Below are 23,195 nucleotides of genomic sequence, written 5' to 3'. Positions count from 1 at the left end.
AAGATAAAAGCTAAGAATTAAACCAGATGACCTTAAACCTGCTGATGTTCTGCAAAGAATTTCTGTCACATACTGTTAAGTCTCCTTCTGTCCAGTAACTAAACTGTTGTTAAAAATAACACTACCTTCCCAATACTTTTTTCTCCTCATAAGCTGCTGTGCTGTCACTAGAATGTTAAACAACAATAGGTGGCCCATTCAGTCGCAGTTTATTTGAATGCTAGGCCAACTTCAATGGAGTGCTTAAATACAATGGAGACAAGTGCTTGCATAAGTAAAGATAAATGACAGTCAGTTTATCCTAGAACAGTTCTGATATTTTGGGGGTTACCAGGTTTTTCCTATCAATAATTTCTAAGACATGTAGGCAGAAACATTTGCAAAAGAGCACTACAGAATATTTCCTTTGGATGCTATCTAATTGTTGACACGACATATGCCTCCAAATAAATCCTTTTCCAGTGTGGTCATAATGTGCATCCTGACCCAACAATAGGAATCATGATGAAGAATCACAGTGCTGGCAAACATCACTGGTGTTTTAACAGGCACCGGGTCCCAAGTAACGCAGTTGCTTCAGCTGCACGGATGTCGCACAAGCCTCTGTTTAAATACTGCAAAGTGGTAATCTCCTGCTTTTGCTACTTTGAAACTGAGGAGGCAAAGGAAAATATTTGAATGTGCAGTCCTGAGGTCAGAGCTGAAGTTTGATTTGGGTTGGTTTGGATTAAGGAGAAACGTCCAAGAACAACTCACTGATTTACTTTATTTCAGGACTTGGCACACAGCTTGGACCAAGTTCAAAATCCAACGACACTGCGCCAGAAAATGCTACAGAAAGAGCAGAGATAGGAGACATCTGGACTGTGTTAGGAACTTAGAGCCATAAAGTCCTTTAAAAATATTCTCTGCTCATGTTGGGACTTCTCTTGTTTTTGTTTCAAACAATCCAAATGTTAAAACTGTGTTTCAAATTAAAAGTAAAAAAAACAAAACCAACAAAAAACCCAAAGCCTCCTCTCCACCAAGAAGGGCAACCTAAGCCAATTACAAAAGTAAAAACAAGATTATTTTAATGATCTCAGATGAAAAGTGAACACTCCTACAGTGAAAGTGGTAATTTCTAATAGCACTGCATCAATGCTCCTACAGTGCAAGTGATAATTTTCAGTATTATTGCATCACTACAAACTTCTCATGCAAGTAGGACAGCAAACATGTCCTATAAAAACATGGCCTCTGTGACCATTTAGTATTCCTGCTTTGACAGGGCATACTGAAAACAGTGGCATTACCCAAAAAACTTCTGTCTAAAGTATTGTGGTCTGCATTCTAGGATATAACTGAAAAAAAATATTTTGAAACGGTCATTTAATTGTTTCCATCGTAATTCCATGCATTTGGCAGCAGTCATGCTTATCATTTTATGGGTCCTTAAATACAATGTAATCAGTTGTGCACTCCCTTTCCAGAAAGGCCCTTACAAAAATGAATGAAGGAGATGGATTTGGGAAAAGAAAAAAGCTATTGTCAATTTTTGTATTTATGACAAAACTAGAAGAAATACAGGATGAATTATTCAGAGAACTCTATCAGAAAACCAAGTGGTTTTATAAATTAATTCGTCTCAAAATTCCAGTTGATGATGCCTAATTGATCAACCCTTAAAATAGATACATACCATAAGAAAGCCTATTAACACCACCTCTGGAATGGGAAAGCACGCAGGGGTCCCAAGCACTTTGCTCGTTAGGCTATGAGGCAGCGGTAGAGGAGCTCCTGGTGCTGCGGTCCCTGACGAGTTGACCACCCCCTTAGTGAGAAGCAGGAAACGGGCACCGTAACTCTGGCATTTTACTTACCTCGGGTAAATCAACCATTTTGTTTTTATTCAATGTTTCCCTCATCTGCAGCTTTCCTAACTGGCTGGAGTTGCATGACAGCTAACTCCAGCAAGTGCTGAGATCCACAGCACATGACAGGCACATAGTGTCCTCACCTGGATGAGATTACACTTCCACTAACTGTAATACATGAGTCCCTCTGCCCTCGCAGAGGATGAGATCAGTTGATGGAACAAGGTCTTTAACATAGAGTGCTGGGACCTTTCAAGATCCGGCAAAACACAGGTCAGGCTAGCAGAAAAGGAATTTCTCTGCATAGAAACTGTGCTTCCCAAAGCTTGTTGCGTGTGAAGAGTTCATCTTACCTTAAAACAAGTAATTGTCATTAAATGACAAGGCAATTCTAGCCCAACCTGTCTTCCAACACAAGTTCAAGCAGGACACTTAAGAATGAGTATCAAGAGAAGAGTCTGCACAGCTGAAGTCAACACCATGACCAAAGTCAAGGCTCAAATATACTCAAACAGGTTTGAGTGGAAAATCCTTGCAAGTATTCTCCAACAGTGAGAAGTTCTGGTAAGGGTGGATTTCATTTAAAAAGATGCTACCTTCTACCCTTCCACTTGTTGGAAATACTTCAACAAAAAAACCAAAACAAAACAAAAACACAACCAAACCCACAGCCAGTATTTCATTTATTCCTTATTCTTGATTACTTATACCAATTAATAGGACAGAGTATCCCAGTCTTCCAAGTACATGCCTTGGCACAGCAAGAACTATTCTGCATTCAGCAACTTGCATCATTTCCGGCAGTCCAGCTCCAGGAATAGAAAACCAAGGAAAGCAAGACAGCCAGATAAACAAATCATTCGGATACCTGAAAACCCTGGAGATACTGTAGCTATTGTCATTTTACACCTAAGCTCCTTTGAGGCATTCTGACAGCGCCAAATGTAGATGAAAATAAAAAATTAATGGCCTTCTTGGAAGTAAAAAGAATTCACAGAATTATGCTCATAAGCAAACAATCCAGAGACTAAATCCTGCAAAGGACATTTTTGCCTGCACTGAACACCGCCCTGTTCAACATAGTACACTGTGTTTGTTGACTGCACTACATTTGTCAATGCTTAATGACACACCTCACTGAAGAGTATTAGTTGTGTCGTCTGCAAATTCTTCGGTATTTCATAGGTCTGATGCTGCTTCTACCATTTGCAGTCATTTGCACCAGCAAAATTTAAGTGTAAACTTCTATCAAACCTCTATCACAGCATTTTACATGCAGCACAGGAGGTAAGATTATCAGCTCTCATTCAATATACTTTATTTCAAAAGACAGAGTACCAAAAGTACAAAAATAACAGAAAAATTACCTGCTAAAGACTGTACATTAGAGTAACATCTCTGCAACCACTTAACCTCAGCCATGACAGTCCTCAAAGACATCTAGGCAGGAAAGTTCTTCCAACCCAATGGAGTTGGGCCAAATCACCCTCCCTCCCAAAGTCCAACAACAAACCCCCTTTACTGCAGATAATATTCCTCTCCTACGTTCCCATAATAACTCAGAAAGCCAAATCAAGGAGGACAGATGCAGGCCTGAGCTATAAAATCCAGATTTCATTTCCTATCACTCCCCTCCCCCAGGAGCTCAGGGGTGTTTAGATTCTGGGCTGTGGTTTAAGTCCATCTGTGTTCTTCAAGTATAAACATCTTCATTGAAACCAGACTCATCCTGCACAGCCATTCATTTAGTGAGCTCATCTGTGAGAGACACAGACTGGCACATTTCTATGACAACCAAAAAAAAAAAAAAAAAAGTAGCAGCTTGGCACAAATTAAACAGCTTTTTAAAGCCTCCCGATTGTTCCTGAGGCTGCTTTCTCTTCCTCTAGCATCTATAGTTATCTCAGATATACTGCCCAGAACATCAACTCTCCCTAAAATGGTTCTCTTTCCATCCGGAAACAGAGGCATTTTGTATGATTTCAATGTGGGAAGGAATGCTCAATAAAAGAATCAAAGCAAAAGGAGTACTGTCCTATCTCGTTCTTCACTGAATTAGACATACATATACATCCTGAAGAGACAGTCCAAAGAGGGACCATAAAAGTCTGAATCAATAGTGTGTTACCAAAAAAATCCTCTCTTTAAAAACTTAGTCTGAATAGCTTGTTTTGTTTTGTTTAAATATCTTGCTGTGGATTAACTCTTGATAAGAAAAAGTGAAAGTACCGTTGCTCTCCATCAAGAACAACAAAACTCAAAAACTTTTTGATTCACCATTTGAAAACCATCATTCTTTCACTTGCTGGATCTCAATCTGGCTTTTTTGTTTTTACACTAAGCCATCCTATTAAAAAAAAAAAAAAAAAAAAAAAGGCAACAGGGCACAGGACTGTTATTTTAGTATAACCAGTTCAGGTCAATGGTTTATTTTCCCACCTAGTAAAACCAGATAGATACACAACAGGGAAAACATAACAGCATTTTCTCCTCACAAGGATTTCATGTCATGATACACATGATATAAAACTATGCCACTTTTTCAGGCAGGATATAGGCTTCAGTTCAAGCAACTGATACTTTCTTAAAGCACTGCTTATTTAAAAGTCCACACACTAAAGCAATCCAGCATCAGATAAACAAAGCAGCTCTTTCTCTGACATACATTGCCAGTCAATGCAGAATTCACATTGTCCTTATGTTTGTTATTCCATTCCCTCAAATCAGTGACTGCCAGCAAACACAATTCATTAATTATAAGTAGTTAAGATTGTTTTTACTAGTATGGTACAGATGCCAAATCACTCATAGTGATTCCCAACAAGAGGAAAAGATGCTATGAGTAAAAACAATGGAATGGACTCCCAGGATCTAGATGTGCCAAGCCACAAATATAATGCCAGAAGAATGATCTTCTTTTCACTCCCATTCTCTCCACCTTAATTTTCTGAGATTTAGTCTCAAGTCAGACTTTGCTGAAATAGGCAACCTGTTGGATCTTCCACTAAGACTCCTTGTATTCGCAATAGCTTGTATCATGTGACCACAGAAATAATAAATCACAGGAATAAATTTATTTTTTTTTTAACTCTCAGAAACCTCAAGTGCAACTTTGTCTACCATGGTCAATTTTTCCTCCTGGCATCATTAGAGGTTTCCCAGTCACATATAGACTGCACCCATCAACTCAATGATTTTCATTTCAACAGTGTTTTGACTTGATCTTTTACTCACAAGTCATTTTGTTTAATTTGCTTCAGACATTTTTCCACGCACAATTCAGAGTAGTGATACACTGCCAGGCAAAGTACTGAAATGTTCCCAAAGGCATAGATGAAGGAAAACTCAGTTATTAGTGGATCTAAAAGGTACTTCTTATTACTTAACCAGCTTGCCACAGACAAAGAGCATAGCTAGCACATTATGGCTGTTCATCGTAGATGCAAGCTTGAGTCAGTCATCTGAAACCACTGTGACCTCCTGGTGGAATTAGATGATATAAAGACAAAAGGTGTCTAAGTCCAGTGCTAAGGTCTCGTTGATTCTCCCAAAACTCAGGATAGCAGAGGCACATAAAGCCACGGGAAAAGGCATCTCCTCTCACTGACCAGCTCTTCTTGGTCAAGGATCAGGTCAAAATTTGTAAGATACAATCCCTTTCAGAAATGCTTTACACTTAGAAATGCAATCACGATACAGGAATCTTGATTTAGACTAATTTCTAGTCAAAAAAGTAAGAAAAGTGCATCCCTGGGTTTTTTAACAAGTAGCTATTAAAGTGTTAAACTGTATTTTTCTGTGCAATGTTTCCCATGTCATAAAACTAATACAGGGATAAAACTCAGGCTGAAGCAGTGTCTTAAGAGGCCACCATATTACCATATGGTAAATGCCACAGGACTCATTCTGTACTAGCTCTCACCTGGACCTGCAATGGGCAAGACAGTCGGAAATACAGGCACTTGGGGAAAACCAGATTCTGAAAAGTGAGATATCGCATACGGCAAGACTGATTTCCGTAAATACAGCACATTCTCTTCTCCAGTTTAAATCTGCAAATGGTGGGCTGCACTGTTTATTTTCTGCTGCCTACACAATGCATCAGATCTGCCTACTAGGAACACATTACTATCTGCAGGAGTATATTCCCTAGAGATACGTATGCTCCCATCCACTCCAGAACAGGCAAAGACCACACAGTATCACATTGTATTTCCAGCTCTCTGCAGGGATATCCTATGCCATGTCTTCTCTCTTGAAAAAAAAGATATCCCAGGTCTTCCGAGACCAATGCAATCATCACAGATGTGATCAGTTACAAACTGGAAGCATCCATCCTTCTGCTGCACTTCACTGAAGAAACCAGCAGCAAAGAGTTCCCTCCTCATCTCCACTGCTCACTTCTGTGCACTCAGAAGTGCACATCTTTACACTGCTGTCTCTGTCCCCGCAGCTGATGGGATAGCAAGAAAAAACTCAAGGTACATGGCAACAGGTTCAATACAGGACAATACGCTGGGCAACATATACAACCTTTTTTTACAAAGATTTACTCACAACCAGAGAGCTCCTGTTTCCTCCTACACAGATGAGCCTTCCAGTTCTCTGATGAGGAAATGATGTGACATTAAGCTGCTCATGAATCTCTTCAATTAATGCATTCTGCACAACAGAGACTTCCAGGGAATTATCTGCAACCACAGCAGTGCCTCATTCCCACTGCCATATCCCGGAGAATGAGTCACTTCAATTCCCATATTCTTGCTGCAGGCAGAAAGCTACAGACTATTCCCTGTTTTCGTTAGTCAGGCAAATGGTAGGAATCAAATGCTGAAACTACTTGCACAAAACTTTAATTAGGTTACCTTATTTTCTGCAACTATTTGAGCATAGTTATCGTCAGCTCTCCACTCTTTATGCTGATTAGGGCTTACGCTACGGAGATAACATTTCCATTCCACCATCTTCAGGGAACAACCGAAGAGTGTGCCGTACTACCGTGCAGAGGATGGCAAAGAGAACAAAAAATAGTACCAAGATAGCCTGAACTGCAGGAGGCTTGCAAGAAGCACACCTCCAACAGTCAGTTATAGTACAAATCAACGGCAAAGCTATCCTGGCACAGGACCCTAAGTCACAGGAGGAAATAAGGCAGCAAAGGCTGAAGAAGCCAACATTGGTAGATCATTTTGGGACCCAGATGTACGACCAAGCTCATCACCATCCCACAGTGAGATACAGGGCCACCACTCTCATTTCCGAACATGGTCAGCCCTTTCCGGAAAGTCACGTGGAAGCAGAAGGGGGAAAAAGAGAGTTTTGAGACAGGTGGTGTGCCTTACTGCTCCCCATCAGATGCGAGGGGCAGAAAGGTCTGCTACACCTTCAACAGGGCTCTCTCAAGCCACCAAAGTCTTTATTGCAATACTATGTCAATGTAAAAGAGATTTTATCATTATTAAACTCGTTTGGGGGATACAGGGATGTGACTGTGGCTGGTTTTACATGTTTAGGGATACCGTAGTTTTCATTTAGAAAAAAAATTCCCAGAAGAGACACAAAATCTGTATTACAAGTACTTTCAAACTTGAGAAAGCCTTTGCTGAACACAGCTAGCAGACTGTAGATGCTTCATGTGATTTGCAAACTAGAAACACTGGAACTTTAGGCCAGGAGGGTGTCATTGACTAATGGGGATTCTCCCTTCCCTCTGGAGTATAGGTTTATAGAGAAATAAGATCATGTTCTCCAGGCAAGTTTATATGAAATGATTCATCTCTAGCCAGCTGCAGTCAAGACATCTGCTTGTTTTCATTTCACTACAGGGAGATTCGTGCCCCCCCTCCCCTTACTTCCAAGGCAGCCAAGGTTATATCCAATCATAAAAAGAAAACTTCAACAATTTCAAAAATAACGAAGTTGGGTAAATTACACAGAGGCCACAGTTGCACCTCTGCCCCACCTAAAGCACTCCTAGGAAACATGAAGTGAATACTAGGCTGAGGAAGTCCTATTTAATCAACAGTCTATTGACTTTAACCCAGAGACATCACCTCTGTATCCTGTGGTTTACATGCGGATCTGCCCAAATACATGAAGCTATTTCTTTGTTTTGAGAATCCCTCACACATTCCACATGGGATCATGCAGACAGTCCTCATGTGGTCAAATAAAGTTTGTGAACCCATGCCTTTATAGCTTTTCCATATTAATCTGCACTCTGGGCATATATCCAATTAAAGCCTCATGTATAGATCACTAGGTTACTAACTGGCTTGCATACTTGGGGGGAGGGGAAATAACAAGCTCATGACTGCATAATTTAACACTGCCTGTGCTTTCACTTTTACATGCACAAGTCTCTTTTAATCTAGTCTTACCATAAATAAAGAGTAATAACGCTTGCTGAAGAGAAACTCAGGTCCCTACGTGCTGGAACACACAGTAGCTAATGCTGAATGCATTTACATTAACACTAACTCCAGCACAAAGAAGACAAGGTCTTTTCACAAACACGCTACAAAAACAGGAAGCAAAGGGGAAAACTTCACAGTGTTTGAAAACAGCAGAGCATTGTTTGTACAGGCTTTTCTTACAAATGCAAGAGGAAAAAAAAAAATGGGTAACATGAAATCCGAGCACAGCAAGAGTCTTAGATCAGACACAAGGGTCTCAAGACAGCAGCTCTCAAAAGATCTCCAGGTACAGACTGTACAGGCAAGAAGATGCACAGAGTAGGGTTTTTTTCTCCTATTTCGCCTAAGAAAATCCAACAAGAGACACAACCTCCCAAACCCCTGACGTTAAAGCTAGATAATGTAACACAGCAGTCCATCTTAATCTCAGTTAAAGCAGGTAAGATAAATGAAGCATTAGGAAACACAGAGTCCCCCAAATTTAAACATGTCTATCATTTTTAAACTGCATTCAAAAGTGAAAATACAATGGCACAGGCCTCGCACATTGTGGGCTGCCCCAGCAGGCCATCTTCACGTCATATTAAGAAGCTGCACTGGGGACTACATCCCTTCAAGTTGAGTCAAAAAACTCCAGTCACAAGCATGCTGCAGTCACTAACTCTGAGACTTCCCTTTTCAGCTAGAGCACACAGATCCAATCTCTAACTGGAAGCTGCTTTGTTTAATTTTTCGTATCACCTCCTTTGTTTCCCTTCCCCCTTCAAGTTCACTGGGGCCATGCTGTAGTACCATAAACACATACAGCCTGCACAATATATAGATAATGCTATAGTTAGTGCTGCCTCAATCCCGACTCACCTCTGGTTTAAAACCAACCAACCTACACACCAGTCCACAGGTTTAGAGCAACAGAGGACTGGTCCTGTATTTGGGAAAACACCAAGGAGGACTCAGTACTTTCCCATGTCGTCTATGTCCATGAGGGAACAGCTTATACACGGTCAACTCCCACGACAGATTTGATTTCACCAGATTTAAAGTACATTAGTCAACCCAAGTCACTGGGGACATTTGAAATAACTTACAATAAATCAGAGAAGATTGATTTCAAGGAAGGCAGTGACGTAGCACCAAAAGAAGCCTAAGTTAGTATTAGGAGAGAAGCCATTAGCAATACTTCTCAGTGCCAATACTTTTTTTCACCATAAACACGAGAGCAAGAAGACGTTACAGTCTTCAGGCAAATGCTTGGCTCCAAAGGCAAAGTGGTTACCTAGAAGGGGTATGTCAATATTTAATACCAAAGTGCATGTCTGGTCCTGCACATTTCATTTAATTTCAAGCTTTATTTCCTGTTTCATTCACAGCAATCACAAAAGATGAATTATCTAACCTTAGAAAATGTGTTTTCAGTCAGACGAGACATGTTGACTGTGTCCGTACTTTCACCTTCAGCAACGAAGTTCTGTGCCAGCACAAGTTTTATGTTTTCTTCAATGTCCACATTATTTGGTTGCAAAGTAGATGAGATTTTCAGTGCCAGGACTCCACTCAAGCTGCTTGCTCCTCTGGGAGAGAAGGAAGAGCCTGTTCTGTGCCTCTGGATGTCAGGCTACTTTTTAGTTAAAAATTTTGAAACTTTCCTCAAAAGTCACCATAATCGCAGTGACAAAAAAAAAATAATGAAGGATCTGAAAGAACCATGAAGAGTTGAAAGAAAAACTAAACAAAGTAATGACTAATAATTCGCACTTGCATAGTATGTTTCATCTATGCTCCTCACTTCCATATACCAGGAAAGAAAATTGGCTGCATTACGTAACAAAAACGATCAGGAATACTACTTCGAGCCCTTATGACACAGCTAGAGTTGCTATTCCTTTGGTAAGAATATGTGAAGAAGTATCAATATTCCTGCACTGAAAGAATAAGCTGAAGCTCCTTTTCCAATTCCACAATCATGCTACTATAACCTGTTTACTAAAGGTAGAAGTTTACAGAGCAATTGCACAGATTTTCTTCTGGTTTAAACAATGACTGAATGACATCTGTAACATGACGTTGTTTTCTCTTTTTCCAGACATCCAAATAAACCTCTCTGTTCTATGTTACTGTTGTATAAGGAACACGACTGCTTCATTGAACATGATTTATCTTCCACAAGGAATCAACGGGTACTCAAACTACAGGCATTTCACTACTAGGCAGTAAGACAAGGACACAGATGGATCTCCTTCAGCACTGTCCACCAAAGGAAATGGAAATCTCTGCTGCAAAAGTAAATGCTGTTCTTCAAAGAACCACTGGGCCTTTCACAGTTTTGGTCCCCTCCTCCTGCTTTCTTACACAGAGCCAAGATACTAAGCAAACTGTTCAAATGACAGAACACCATAGCTATAGTCAGAGCATCGTGGAGTCAGAGCATCCAAGGAAGGCACGCAGCACTCACAACTCCCTGTCACTGACATCCAATGCCCTGCCTGGCACTGTAACAGCCAGGGCAAAGAAATCTCTCATTGTGCAACTACCTTTCCAAGCTGCCAGGAACAACTTGATGCTCAGATCCCCAACTAGAATACCTGCATGGCTACCAGAAAAAAAATCCGCAGAATTGCATTAGCTTACATCAATGGCTCATAGATCCACTATTTAAGAGTCCACTTTCTACTTTCAGCTTCCTACCTTCTTACAGCTTACATTGTAGCAGAGAGAAACGTGATGCTTTGAGATGCCTCTGCAATCACATCCTTCTCGAGTGATTCCTAAATTTAAGAGCTCAACACCAAAAAGTTTTTCTAGTATGAGGTATGAGAAGGGAGAGAGAACTGCCGATCTTTTTTCAAAAACGGATCACAACACCCTGCTTCTATAGTAATTTTGTAAGATCGCTCTCATCCTGAAAATTTCAGTGCAGTCAAGGTTTCCCTGACTTACTCTCTACTTCTGAATTCAATCTTAACAGCCTCTAAAGCAAAAGCAAAGTGGTAGGTTGTCAGAAGTGACTATTAAGAGAACATACAAAGCACGCACGCCGCAGAAAGCAAGCGACTTGAACTGACTGGCACCTGGTTCCCCGACAAGATATTTTCTTTGCAGAAAAATTGAAGGGTAGTAGGAAGAGCACAACACCCCGGGCCACGTTATGCTGTCAGTCACTCTCCCACACTTCCCCTGATTTTTAATGAGACTTACAATCATTAAGAAAACGGATAGCCATCAAAATCAGGAGGTAAGATGCAGCCTGGCAGCCAAAGCAAAGAAACTTTGTTTCTGCTCCAACTCCCACCAGTGATTTATCATGAACATTAGGGCAAGGCACAACATGCTACCGATTCTTGGTGTTCAATGTAAAATGCTCCAGAGTGAACCACAGAAGCATACACCAACTGAGAAGGAATTGCAAATTAAGCATGAACCAACAGTAGCAGACATGTCTGAAGAGTCTGACTGATTGACATGTATTTGTGTCTTTGTTTTCCCCATGTATAAAAACTGACCATAAAGCACTCTGAGACAGTTGAAGAACAGTGAAGCTGAAACTCAAGGACTTGTAGAATGAAGTCATCGTATGTCATCCAAAAATCATTTTTTCTGATTGTTTTAAAGGCCAAAAATAATCCTTCTTTTTTGTTCACAGAAGGTCAAACAGACATTCATATTTATGGAAAAAACATACACACCCTTAGTATTTTGATTTAAAAATTGGATTTCACTTGGCAAATTTCAGAAACTTTTTTTTAAAAGCGGTTTCTACTTTACTATTAATAATGCCCATCCCTGAAAACGGATAACAAACTCATTCAGTCTTATTTTAGGTGCTTGCACAGATAGAGCAAAAACATAGTGCTCGCAATACACACTAACTGTATTACAGTAGCAAACAAAAAACTCTGTGGTACATGAGAACCCCATTACAACAGGCACCAGGCATGGTAAGACACACCTGCTGATCGCAAAAGTTTATGTTCAAATAGCCAAGACAAACAAAGACTGGGAGAAAAGGGCCACCACCATGTGAAAAATAGCAGTATCACAGCTTTACCATTGAGAAATATCTGCTCCGTATTGTTTGAAACATACTGTTGGGAACACACCATGCGTATCTTCAGGAGATTTAGAAAAATAAAAGTTTTCTTTTACAAATTCTCCAAACTGTCTACCTGCACATGCAATTACCTAATTTTGCTTAGTTAGGTGTTAATTGTCTATACACAAATAAAAAATGAGGCGACTTTTTTATTTACAAAATACTTGCCTCACCTTTGGGTTAACATCACCAGAAATTTCATCCATAAAATATATATAAATATCTTCAAAAATATGTACAACTTATTCCTAAGAGAAAAAAATATTACTTCTGATTATCACTTGCAAACAGTTTCTCTTTAGGCCTAAGAAAAAGATTTTATAAAAATAAATATAAAATAATTATACTTGGGAATACAATTATGTAATCTCGAAAAAACCCTCTGATTTAGCTTAATCTCAGCTTTCTTCAGGCAACATTTATTGTACCACATGTGGCATCTTTGTAAACAAAATCTTACAAAACCCAAATCCATTTATGTGATAACATTTGAGTTTTCAGTTTTTCAAAAGGAGAAAAATATTTTATTTTATTCAGCATTTCTTTAAGCACTGGAAATCCAAGAAGTAGAAGTCCTCTGGTGATAGTTCTAAGCATTCAACATCCCCATTCTTAATATCATGAAATTAGAGATCTGGAGTTTGAGAAACATTGGATATTCATTTTTTATTCATATTTTGAAGCCCTGGTTATTATTCTTCTCCTCAATGAGAGTGAAAGCAATTTTTCATTTTAAATTTTTCATCCAATGAGAAAATCATGAAATCTCTCGGTCACAAGAACAAGAACTTGAGGGAAACTGCAACATACTTTGAAAAGTGCAAGAGCTCTTATTCCTGAAACAAGTGGCAATTCTGAGCAGACAAGGGAGAGAGACACTTCAAGGGCCCATAAAAGGCTTATCCCATTTTAAATCTCACACTTTGCCACTGTCTTCAAAGTGAAAATGGCTACAGATGCAAAAATCGAGCAAGACAACAGCAGAAGCAGCAACACCATCCTCCTGTACCTCCAAGAAACTGGGGGCAGCTGCCCCTGTAGAGGACTCACCCTCATGCAAGCTTCAGCCAGGACCACATACCACAGCAGTATTTCAGCAAATTCCAAGACCAAATGGGGGAAAAGAGATCAATTTGCAGTGAGGAGCACTTTTTTTCCTTAATAGACCTCTATAGTGTGGGGAAGAGAGGCAGGAGGGAGCTGGCACATGCAGCAGAGCAGCGGCAGCGGCTGGCAGGACCCTTCCAGGAATCCTGAATGAGAAGGGCATGCACCCCTGTGCAGCCTGACCCGGGGCCGCCCAGCGAGCCAGATCACATTTCCCTGCCCCACTGACACCTCGCACTCCTCCCACAGTACCTTGACTTTTCAGCTATGGGAATGCAAATTTAAAAAAAAGAAACACACCCAAAAAACTTGCACTGTCGGTAATTACATTTGCTGTTCCAGCACGACTCTACCAAATAATTAAACATTAATACACTGCAGCAAATCGCATGGTTTTCCCCAGATTTGCAGGATATGAAGGTGCAAGGAAGCACTTGGTCCCATGATCTGTCACGTCTTGAAGATGTTCACTGCTGTTCTTGCCGAGCTTTCAGACTGCGGTGAGCAGTCCTTATTAGCTTCTCCATCCTCAGCCCCGGTCTTCCCCATAGAAGAAAGTAATGTCACAAACTAACTTTCCACCAGGACAGTGCTGTCTAAACGTTGGCATAAAACGGGTGAAATAGCAACAGCTTCTACACTGGTTCTGTCTAACAGGGAAACTTCCAGCAAGCCTCTCTCTTACAAAAGAGCCATTTCTCCTAGTGCAGACTGATCAACACCTAGAGATCTGCCAACCGAAGAAAAAAAGCGGGGCTCTATTTTGTGGAGAGCTGTACAAGCCTAACAGTAGAGCCAGCCATCTCTCCCAACCAGCAGTCAACCTGAAAGCTGCATGGTGATCTTTCGCTGAACTTTTCTGGCTTTCTGAACAGCACATCCTGCCATTCACATTACTTCACATTACAGGCAATGAATGGTAATCCCCCTCCTCAAATTACCCTACTGATTTCAACAGAGCGAGACCAAGAATGTACGTGACCGAGTGTACTTCCAGTTCAGATTTTAGTCATTGCAACTTGACGAGTTTCTTGAGCTCAATTAGTAACAGGCACACATCTAGCAGACACACTCAAATCCAGAAAAAACAGATGCCTTTTTTCCTAAGTTTCTCAAAAAAAGGAAAAAATACTTTATTTTTTTAAAATATATATATATTTAAATATATATATATACACACACACACACATACTGAAAACTCATATTCAAGTAGAAGGAAATGGCCTCCACCATAAACTGACACCCTGGATACCCCAGTCCGTGACCTGGCATGTTACCTGCTTTTGTATTTCCCACTCTGTTGGCCCCATCCCATCAGCCACGGGACAGCCCAAAAGGCAAAGTCAAGAAATCACTTTAAGTACTGGAAATGCCAGTACTGGTAACATCAATGTCCGCAAACCCTAAACAAGACCCCCTCCTCCAAAACCTAGAGAGTATCGTTAAATTATCCTAATTTTTAAACCTATGAAGTGAAGGCCATTTAATGTAGCATCTGGTTCTGACTTCATCATGTTTTCCTCCACAACCACTCACCATTGACGTGTTGGGTTATAATGTATGCTTTTCAATTGTCTTTTCCCTTTCCTGGTATTGCCCCTGCATTCTTAAATATTGTGCAAAACAGGAAAATTTTACGCAATGATTTAATAATACATTGTTTTTGGCAGCAATTCCAGTCTACCATGTCTCCCTCTCTCTTCTTCCTCAACAGTCTGGCGGACTATACGCTGAACAGACCAGTTCCCTGATCCAGTTAAAAGACAACAAATCTGCAAAAGGCTCAAACACAGAAAGTGTCCTCCAGCCAGTTCACACAGATTTTCTCAACTTGACCCTGCAAACTGTTAAATTTCGGTATGGCACAGATGCAGAAATGAATAGCACAGGCCAGGACTACCTAAGACAGCATTACTGCCAACAACACTGCATCCTCAGACTGTCTGAAGAATTTATTTTCATGAGTGCTCATGCACAAGCGCTCTATATGGATTATACATGCTAAAGTATCAATCATCTTCAAACACACGATTGTTTATGGAATTAAGCCGTACATACCTATAAACACATGCAGACACAGAACAAAACTGACGCAACTAGCACTGCTCAAAACACTAATAAACAAGCCACAATCTACCCATGCAACCCACAATCTAATTACTTCTAAAGGCTCCAGAAGGCTTGAACTATTTGAGGTAGGTCTCTTCTTTCATAAATCCTATGTGGGGAGATGAGTAAAACCCTATTAGTCCAGCCATGCTTACTAACATAGAAGGAAATGGGAGAAGCCTTTTTGTTGTAACACGTTATAACCCACCAGTTATTTAGGAACTTCAAAAGTACGAACAAATTATATGCACTAAATTAAACAGTTCCAAAAAGACCCACCTTTTTCCTCCAAAAATGTCCCTCAGTGTACACAGTTCTGTCAACGGTTTTGGTGGGATCAAGGCTTCAGCGTCTGTTCTCCCACTCTCGCTAACAATGCAAACCTAAGCTTGCAAACTGGAACGCCGAGGCAGGTGGGACTCTCAACCTAGCCTTCTACCTCTGAAAAATGAAACATCCTTTTTGTATTTCACAGAATCATAAAATTGTAAAATGGTTTGGGTCAGAAGGGACCTTTAAGGACCATCTAGTCCAACCCCTCTGCCATGGGCAGGGACATTTTTCACTACATAAGGTTGCTCGAAGTCCCATCCAGCGTGACCTTGAACACTTCCAATGATGCGGCATCCACAACTTCTCTGGACAGTACATCCTTTCTGAGATGGACCACACGCCAACTTGTATGATCTAGCAGACTCTTCCCATCACTACTTACAAAGTGAAAAAAAAAAAAAAAAAATTATCTCAAGAGCTCCACGAAGGCCCAGCCCTGTGAGGATGCTGAGCTCCTCCAGTCCCTGCTCTGATGCAGGATCACGTCCCCATCGAGGACCAGAGGCACTTTACAAGCTTGCTCGGGGGGACTATTACCACCACACAGTGGCTAGCACCACATCTTTACTCCTCAGCCAAAATGAAAAATGAGGCACAAGTATTTCTGAGTATCCTTTTTATTTATGCTCCTAAGCACGTAAAATTTACTGGCTGGGTGTTAACACTAATAGCCTTAAGAGCTCTCACTCTATCAATGAATATAGCTTCTGTCTTCATATTTTATATAAGCTCTGCGACATATAAACACATACCTTAACACTACTAACTTATAAATATGCTTTTTAACCACTGTAGGAACTATATATTCAAAGGTATGTTTGATAGGCATTAAACAACTTTAAAGAAACATCATTTTAGGTTTTCTTATGCCGAGCTACTAACTAATATAGCAATAAAATAAGTTTGTCACAAGAGAGTAATATTCCATTAAATCACCGAGTCTTCAGAAAAATTTGTGTTTTGTTAATGCAGGCGAATGCCTTCCTTCACTTCTGAAAGAGACTCTCAATTTCACCAGCATAGATAACATGGAGCAGTTTGTTGTCAATTTGCAGAGAATTCTAAATTATCATGGATTGTATGCAAATTATGAGATTCAATGCTCCTTCTGATGTGCCTAAAGAAAATACCTGAAAGATAGCAACAGGATAACCCAGCGTAGGCAAAAACATGTACACCCAAAACCCATAGGTACCACTTCTTCTCAAATGAAAACAATAATTTGCAATACTAAACAATGAGAAATATTAAATTTAAGTATTATCATTCCATTGTTATAATGGATCAAAAAAAAAAAAAATCTTAAATTGCTTTACTATTTCTGTGTTCATACTTATTTATACACGTAATGATGGCAGGCCCATCAAGCTAGTTTTAAGTCACATTCATAGAGCCCCAACAATAGCACAGGACTTAAGGACAGCACTTGGTTTACTGAACAGACTGTTTACTTTACTTTTTATTATTATAGCTAATTCATAATCATTCTATCTGGAATCTGAATAATGCTACAATATTGCTTTTCCAGGAAAGGTTTTAAAAAAAAATTATTCTTATAAGATTGTTTTGAAACTTCTAAGCTCTGTATAATACTTCCCACTTGAGCTAATTGTTTTTCAAGGGAAATTTAATTTTAAAAAGTGTGTTTTTCTAACTAATGGGAACCTGTGCTAAAGTAAACAATGAGTCCGGCTTGATAGGAATTTTACTCTATCTTTACCAAAAGAAGGAAGGAAAGACATGTAATAGCATGCTGAAACACATGCACCAGCAGAATTGTTGAATTTTAAAAAACAATTAGAAGGCAATTTTCTACTCCACTTCTCCTATTTGAAACAGAACATCCTGCCCTGCCTCATTTAATATTAATTGGGTATGTTCTTGTCTCTAGAAGAAAATATAAATGCAGTTCCCTAATCTACTTACGTTGTTTCAAATATATTTCTGATTAGCTAGCCTGTCAATAAACTATTGTCCTCACACATCACTTCTGTACAGAAAAGTTTAAAAGACACTCAAATCTTTTCAGGATCGTCACCAGCTTTGAATATAACATTACATTACACTCAACTTACCAGCCAAGGCGAAACCAAGAAATGTGAAATGGGCATGAAAAGCCAAAGTTTCCACCTCCTTGAGGGATATTAATGAGTAACTTCATGGTTTCAATTATGTCTTATCTTCCAGATGGGAATTAGAGAGGTCATCCCTAGCCAGCAAAAATGAATCGCTTATTTATTCCTTCCCTGTCTGCTGCACATACATATGTATCACAAGTCTGTCTTGTAACCTAGTGCTTTAAAACTCATTGTCTAAACATCTATTCCCAACTGGTGCAAGAAAAAGAACGAAAGAGAAGAGCAGGGCAGAGACATGAAAGGGACAAGGCAGAAGGATATTAAAGGCATGGAAGTTCAGTTATGACGGCTACCTTTAAACTACTGAAAATTAAATTTTAACATTTCTGCTGAAGATAGCCACAGGGTTATTTGTCACACACACACACAAAAAAAAAAAAAAAAAAAAAAAAAAATCACACAAGGAATATTAAATTGGATTTTACTTCTGTCTTTGTTTTTACTATCACTGCCCTTCAAGCTGTGCAAGGACAGATTTCACTAGGAAAAAACTAGTAAGGGCGCTACATTTGAGTTTGTAGGTGTTTATAAAATAAACATTATTCCTCCCATGGGGGAGAAAGTCAGATTCATCCCCAGGCAAGCAGTTGTCTAGCAAACAAAGTTTTCAAGTATCAAAATTTCCTACTGGGACTTTAGTGTTCACATTAAAAAAAAAAAATAAAAATTACAGAACTGTATTTACTTTCACCAACAAAAACTTAACCAGAATGAAAGCCTGGACAAGATGTGAGCGAAACTGTAATGGTGAAACCACATTTAACCCATTCTTTCAGAAATGAGAAACATGAAGCAAACAATGGAAACAACACATGAATCAAGATAAAGTCCCAACACCTACAGTTATGGGACTGTCCACTCCACAAGCTAATACCTTTCCCTTTGTTAACTGAGTGCATATACCAATTCAGAATACTTATTTTAACTGAAACAGTTGCTTATGATAATTTCAGAAAAAGCACTTTGTAGAGAACACTATTTTTTTCCTCCCTGAATTTTGCTAAAATAAGATGGCCTAACACTTGTTCCAGTGCATTCTTGCATAGTGCTTCGGAATAGCTACAGAAAGCTATCTTGTCAGCACAAAACACGTAACTGCCTAATTAAACAACGGAAGTAGTTACCTCTTGCAAAAAAACTGTAGGTAGAGTTGCATTATTCAGACTTATATGTGGGCACATACAGTGTCTACTTGTGGAAAAAACTGCAGATGAATAATCCATATACCAACTAACGCTAACTCCTATATTGCAGCTCAGGCATTGACAAGTAAGAGCTTGTGGGGAAAAGACTAATTCAAATATATGTCTCAAGTGACAATAAAAAGGATAGAAAGTGCCTAGAATCAACAAATAACTTATCCAGTGTACTCAGGGACATAATTTGCCAGATCTGGATTTAGCTGTCATTACAACTTTTGCTTTCAAATGCAAAACAAAGTGATGTTATTTTCCTGTTCAATTTTATTCATGTTATATAGAATGCAGTAAAACTCGTCATGCCAGAGGATTTGCAAAGGGATGATGTGAAGATTAATTACTGGCTGCTCATAAAGCACCCTGCCTGTGGAAAACCCTACGTGTAAAAATGACCTTGTAATCAAAGTTGTTGAGTGCTCCCAATGCTCACTTTCAATGGACAGTATGGATATTTTTCCACAGCTCCTGAAAACCAAATTAGTTGCATTTAAATATCTACCTACAGTTTCAGGAGGTTTTGCCATTATGCTTGCACCCCACTTCTGCAGGGGATGGGGGTTAAGCTATCACGTATTTTGCTTAAGTCACATCTTTTCAGCTCCAAAATAGAAGAGTAAAATCTAGGTATCACAGAACTAATGTCTGAAAGATACCTGCTAAACATATCCATACCATCAGGCAACAAGTGAACGCTTACCCTAGTGCCCTAATTACTCCCTGGAAACCAAAGACACTACGTGAAACAATAAAGCACACCGTTGTTCGCAGAAACATCTGTTTACTTTGTGAGTTAGCCCTGGAAAAAATTAAGGTGCAAGACCAAGCACCAAGAGCACTGCTTAACAAAATGGAGCCTGCAATGGTACATACAATGTTTTAGTATCTTCTTGCTATTTATATACGTAAAATAATTAGGAATGAGAACACCTCAACATTAATTAAAGCATGACCCCACAGGACTTTAGAAATTTTTTCAGATGGTTTCGTTGGTGACAGCTTTGCAGTTTGACGTCTCCTGTACTAATAGAACTTCATGCCTAATATTGCCACATTGCAGAGATTCAATGTCTAAAGCATGATCATGCCTCTCTCTACCAGTATCCTTCTCCTCTGCTCAGAAATAATCAACTGTGGATAGTGCCAGGAAAATGCCTCATCTCCACTGATACTCAACTTCCCCTCTACGCTGATGGTATCTTAATAAAATGAAGAACTGCAAAAACTCGTTGTGCTCATGTCTTTCAGGGGTTTTCTCCAGCAACGCTCGACTGAGTCTTCCTTCCCCCCTTTACACAGTAGTTCCATCAAAGAAAGAAAAATATTCCCTTGGAAACATCCTCCACAGCCCGGTGGACATGGTAAGCAGAGATGTCATTGTGGCACAAAAAAGACCTCCGTGAGAATGGGCAGCTGGCCTACCTGAAGGTTAAAGTAGCTCCCACTGCAAACCTGCTTTAAATACTCCACAGCAGAGCATGATGCAGGAGAGACATTTACACACACTATGTGCCTGCGTACCAAAGTGTGAAAAAATCCAACCTCCGAGCACAGCACAGACTGGATGAAACCCATTTAAATACACCATTAACAGAAATCTACACAAAAGCCAATCCACTTTCTCCTATCACGAGTGTCCTATAGGAAGGCCAGAATGAAGCCATTGAGAAAAAAATGAGACATTTACATATAAATCAAAAAACGACATGACCGAAGTGCTGAATGATTAAAAATCAGTATAAAGCACGTTTTGTGATCTGTGTTAATCGCTATTAGACAAAATCTGGGTGTAGTCACATCACATACAACACGAATGTTCAAATAATACTGGCCATGAAATCTTAAGTTGTACGTGAAAATATAAATCATATTTTTAAAGACTGTATCCGTCTATCGTACATCTTCTGTACTGTTGGTATCACCACCTTGCATTTTTCTCTTGCATCATTTTCCATTAGGAAGAAAACCCTGACGGAATCTCCATGTTTTACGATCGCATTGCCTGTGTCTGGGCAGGGTATGTGACCGCCAAATCAGCTCCCCAAAACCAGGCCTAAAACAAAGCCGAGCAAGGACCGTGCAAACGCCGAGCCTTCGTTCTCGAATTCAAAGCATCCTCCACCTCCCTCACCTCCAACTTGGCCAACGTGCCAGCAGATATCTGCCGACTTTGGTTTCGGATAGAAATGGTTCAGTGTGGCGATTTCATGTCGGTGTCATGTTGAGAAGGGAGGAATTAAAATTAAAAAAAGGGGGGGGAATGAAAACAGCAATAATAATAATAGCAATAATGACTGAGCTTGCTCGGAAAAACCCACCGAAACTGCAAAATTAAATACCCCTAGGATTACAAAGACGGAAAAAAAAAAAATCCACAGGCGTTCCGGGATTGACTCAAGCCGAGCCCCCCCTCACACACCGACCCCCTCGGGGGGTCCCCGCACGGGCCGGTAGCACGGCGACCGCGACACAAAGGCGCAGGCATTCCCCCCCCACCCCACCCCGCCCCCGCCACCCCGGCCCCGCAGCGGCAGCAGCTCCGGCCCCGCCGATGCCCCGCGGGGCGGGGAAGCCGCCGGGGCCGGGGCCGCGCCGCGGCCGCCCCCCGCGGCGGGGCCCGGCCGGGCTCTTACCGTGGCCGAGGCGACGCTGTTGTCCGCCAGGGTCAAGTGGTGCGGCTCCCACCGCCGCAGGAACTTGGAGGTGAGGATCTTGCTGAGAAACGTCCGGGGGTGCCGGATGACACACACCTGGATGTCCCCCTCCTGCAGCAGCTTGTACCTCATGCCGTTGCAGTGGAGCAGGGCTCTCCGGCACGGCGCGGCACCCATTTTATTCCCCTCGGGAGCGGACATCTCGCCCAGCAGCGGCTTGCTCTCCTCGGTCTGCCTGCGGTCGCTGCCCCCGCCGGAGCCGCCGGTGCGATCCATGGCAGCCCCACGGGTCGGGGGTGGCGCTCGGCGCCCGGGGGAGACCGGTCTCTACGGGCGGTAGAGACGGGTATAACCGAATAAAATAAAAAATAATAATCGGGGAAAAAAAAAAAAAAAAAAAAAGAAAAAATCCAACCCCACGCGGCGGATTTAAAAAAAAAATGCTGAAGGAAAAAAAAAAAAAAAAAAAACAACAAACCTGTCAGGGAAGATGGGGGAAGGGATTGAACCGCACCAGAGGGGGGAGAAGGGGGAAGGGGGGAAAGGGAAGCGATAAAAATCCTTATTCAAACTTCCAAATCCGCCCCCGGCGGGTCCCCCTCGCGGCTCTCAGAGCGCCGCGTCCATGCTCCCGGGCGGGCGCCGGCCGAGCGGAGGGTCGGCTCCCGGCGGGGGCGGCAGACAAAAGCCGGCGGCGGCGGCGGTGGTGGTGGCGGCGGCGGTGGGGGCTCCTGACGGCGGCGGCGGCGGTGGGGGCTGCGGGGCGTCCGGCCGCGGCTCCTTCCTTCCCCCCGGGGCGTGTGCGCGAGAGCGTGCGGCGGCGGGCGCGCGTGTGCATGTATGTGGGTGCGTGTGTGCGCCCGTGGGTGCGGGTGTGTGTGGAGGGGTGTGAGCGCGTGCGGGAGGGGGTGGCGGTGGGTGTGTGCGTGTGTGTCTGTGTGTGTCTCTGTGTGTGTGTCCACGCGCGCCGCCGCCGCCGCCGCGGGAGGAGGCGGCGAGAGGAGCTAGCGCTGCCGATCAGCCTCTCGCCGGAGCGGCTCCGGGCGCAGCCGATTGGCTCCGACGGGGTCATGTGCCGCCCTCCCTGACGTCAATGGCCGCGGAGCCGCTGAGGGCAGCGGCGGCGGCCGCGCGAGGTGCGCGGGAAGCGCCGCGCGCGCGGCCGTCGCGCCCCTCCCCTTCCCGCCTCTTCCCCTCAGAGGGGGCCGCCGCGGCGCCCCCCGGCCCCCTTCAGACTCGTCCCTCGGTGGGGCTGCACCCCGCCGAGGGACGAGGCTGAGGGGGGCCGGGGGGCGC

The 23,195-nt window shown here is 41.8% G+C and overlaps 1 protein-coding gene across 1 annotated transcript in view; it reads right to left on the bottom strand.

The window, feature by feature from the left end:
• The window catches only part of CMIP (c-Maf inducing protein), a 135,757-nt gene extending 112,885 nt beyond the window's left edge, over positions 1–22,872 (bottom strand). Inside the window, exon 1 of the mRNA XM_074881521.1 lies at positions 21,879–22,872. Within this exon, the coding sequence (XP_074737622.1) occupies positions 21,879–22,175 (297 nt within the window). The 5' untranslated portion in view covers positions 22,176–22,872. The remainder of the gene's footprint in view (positions 1–21,878) is intronic.
• Between the last annotated feature and the right edge of the window lie 323 nt (positions 22,873–23,195).

The sequence above is a fragment of the Strix uralensis genome, chromosome 12, assembly GCF_047716275.1.
Source record: "Strix uralensis isolate ZFMK-TIS-50842 chromosome 12, bStrUra1, whole genome shotgun sequence".
NCBI classification, from domain to species: domain Eukaryota; kingdom Metazoa; phylum Chordata; class Aves; order Strigiformes; family Strigidae; genus Strix; species Strix uralensis.
This window is presented reverse-complemented; position numbering and strand designations above follow the sequence as displayed.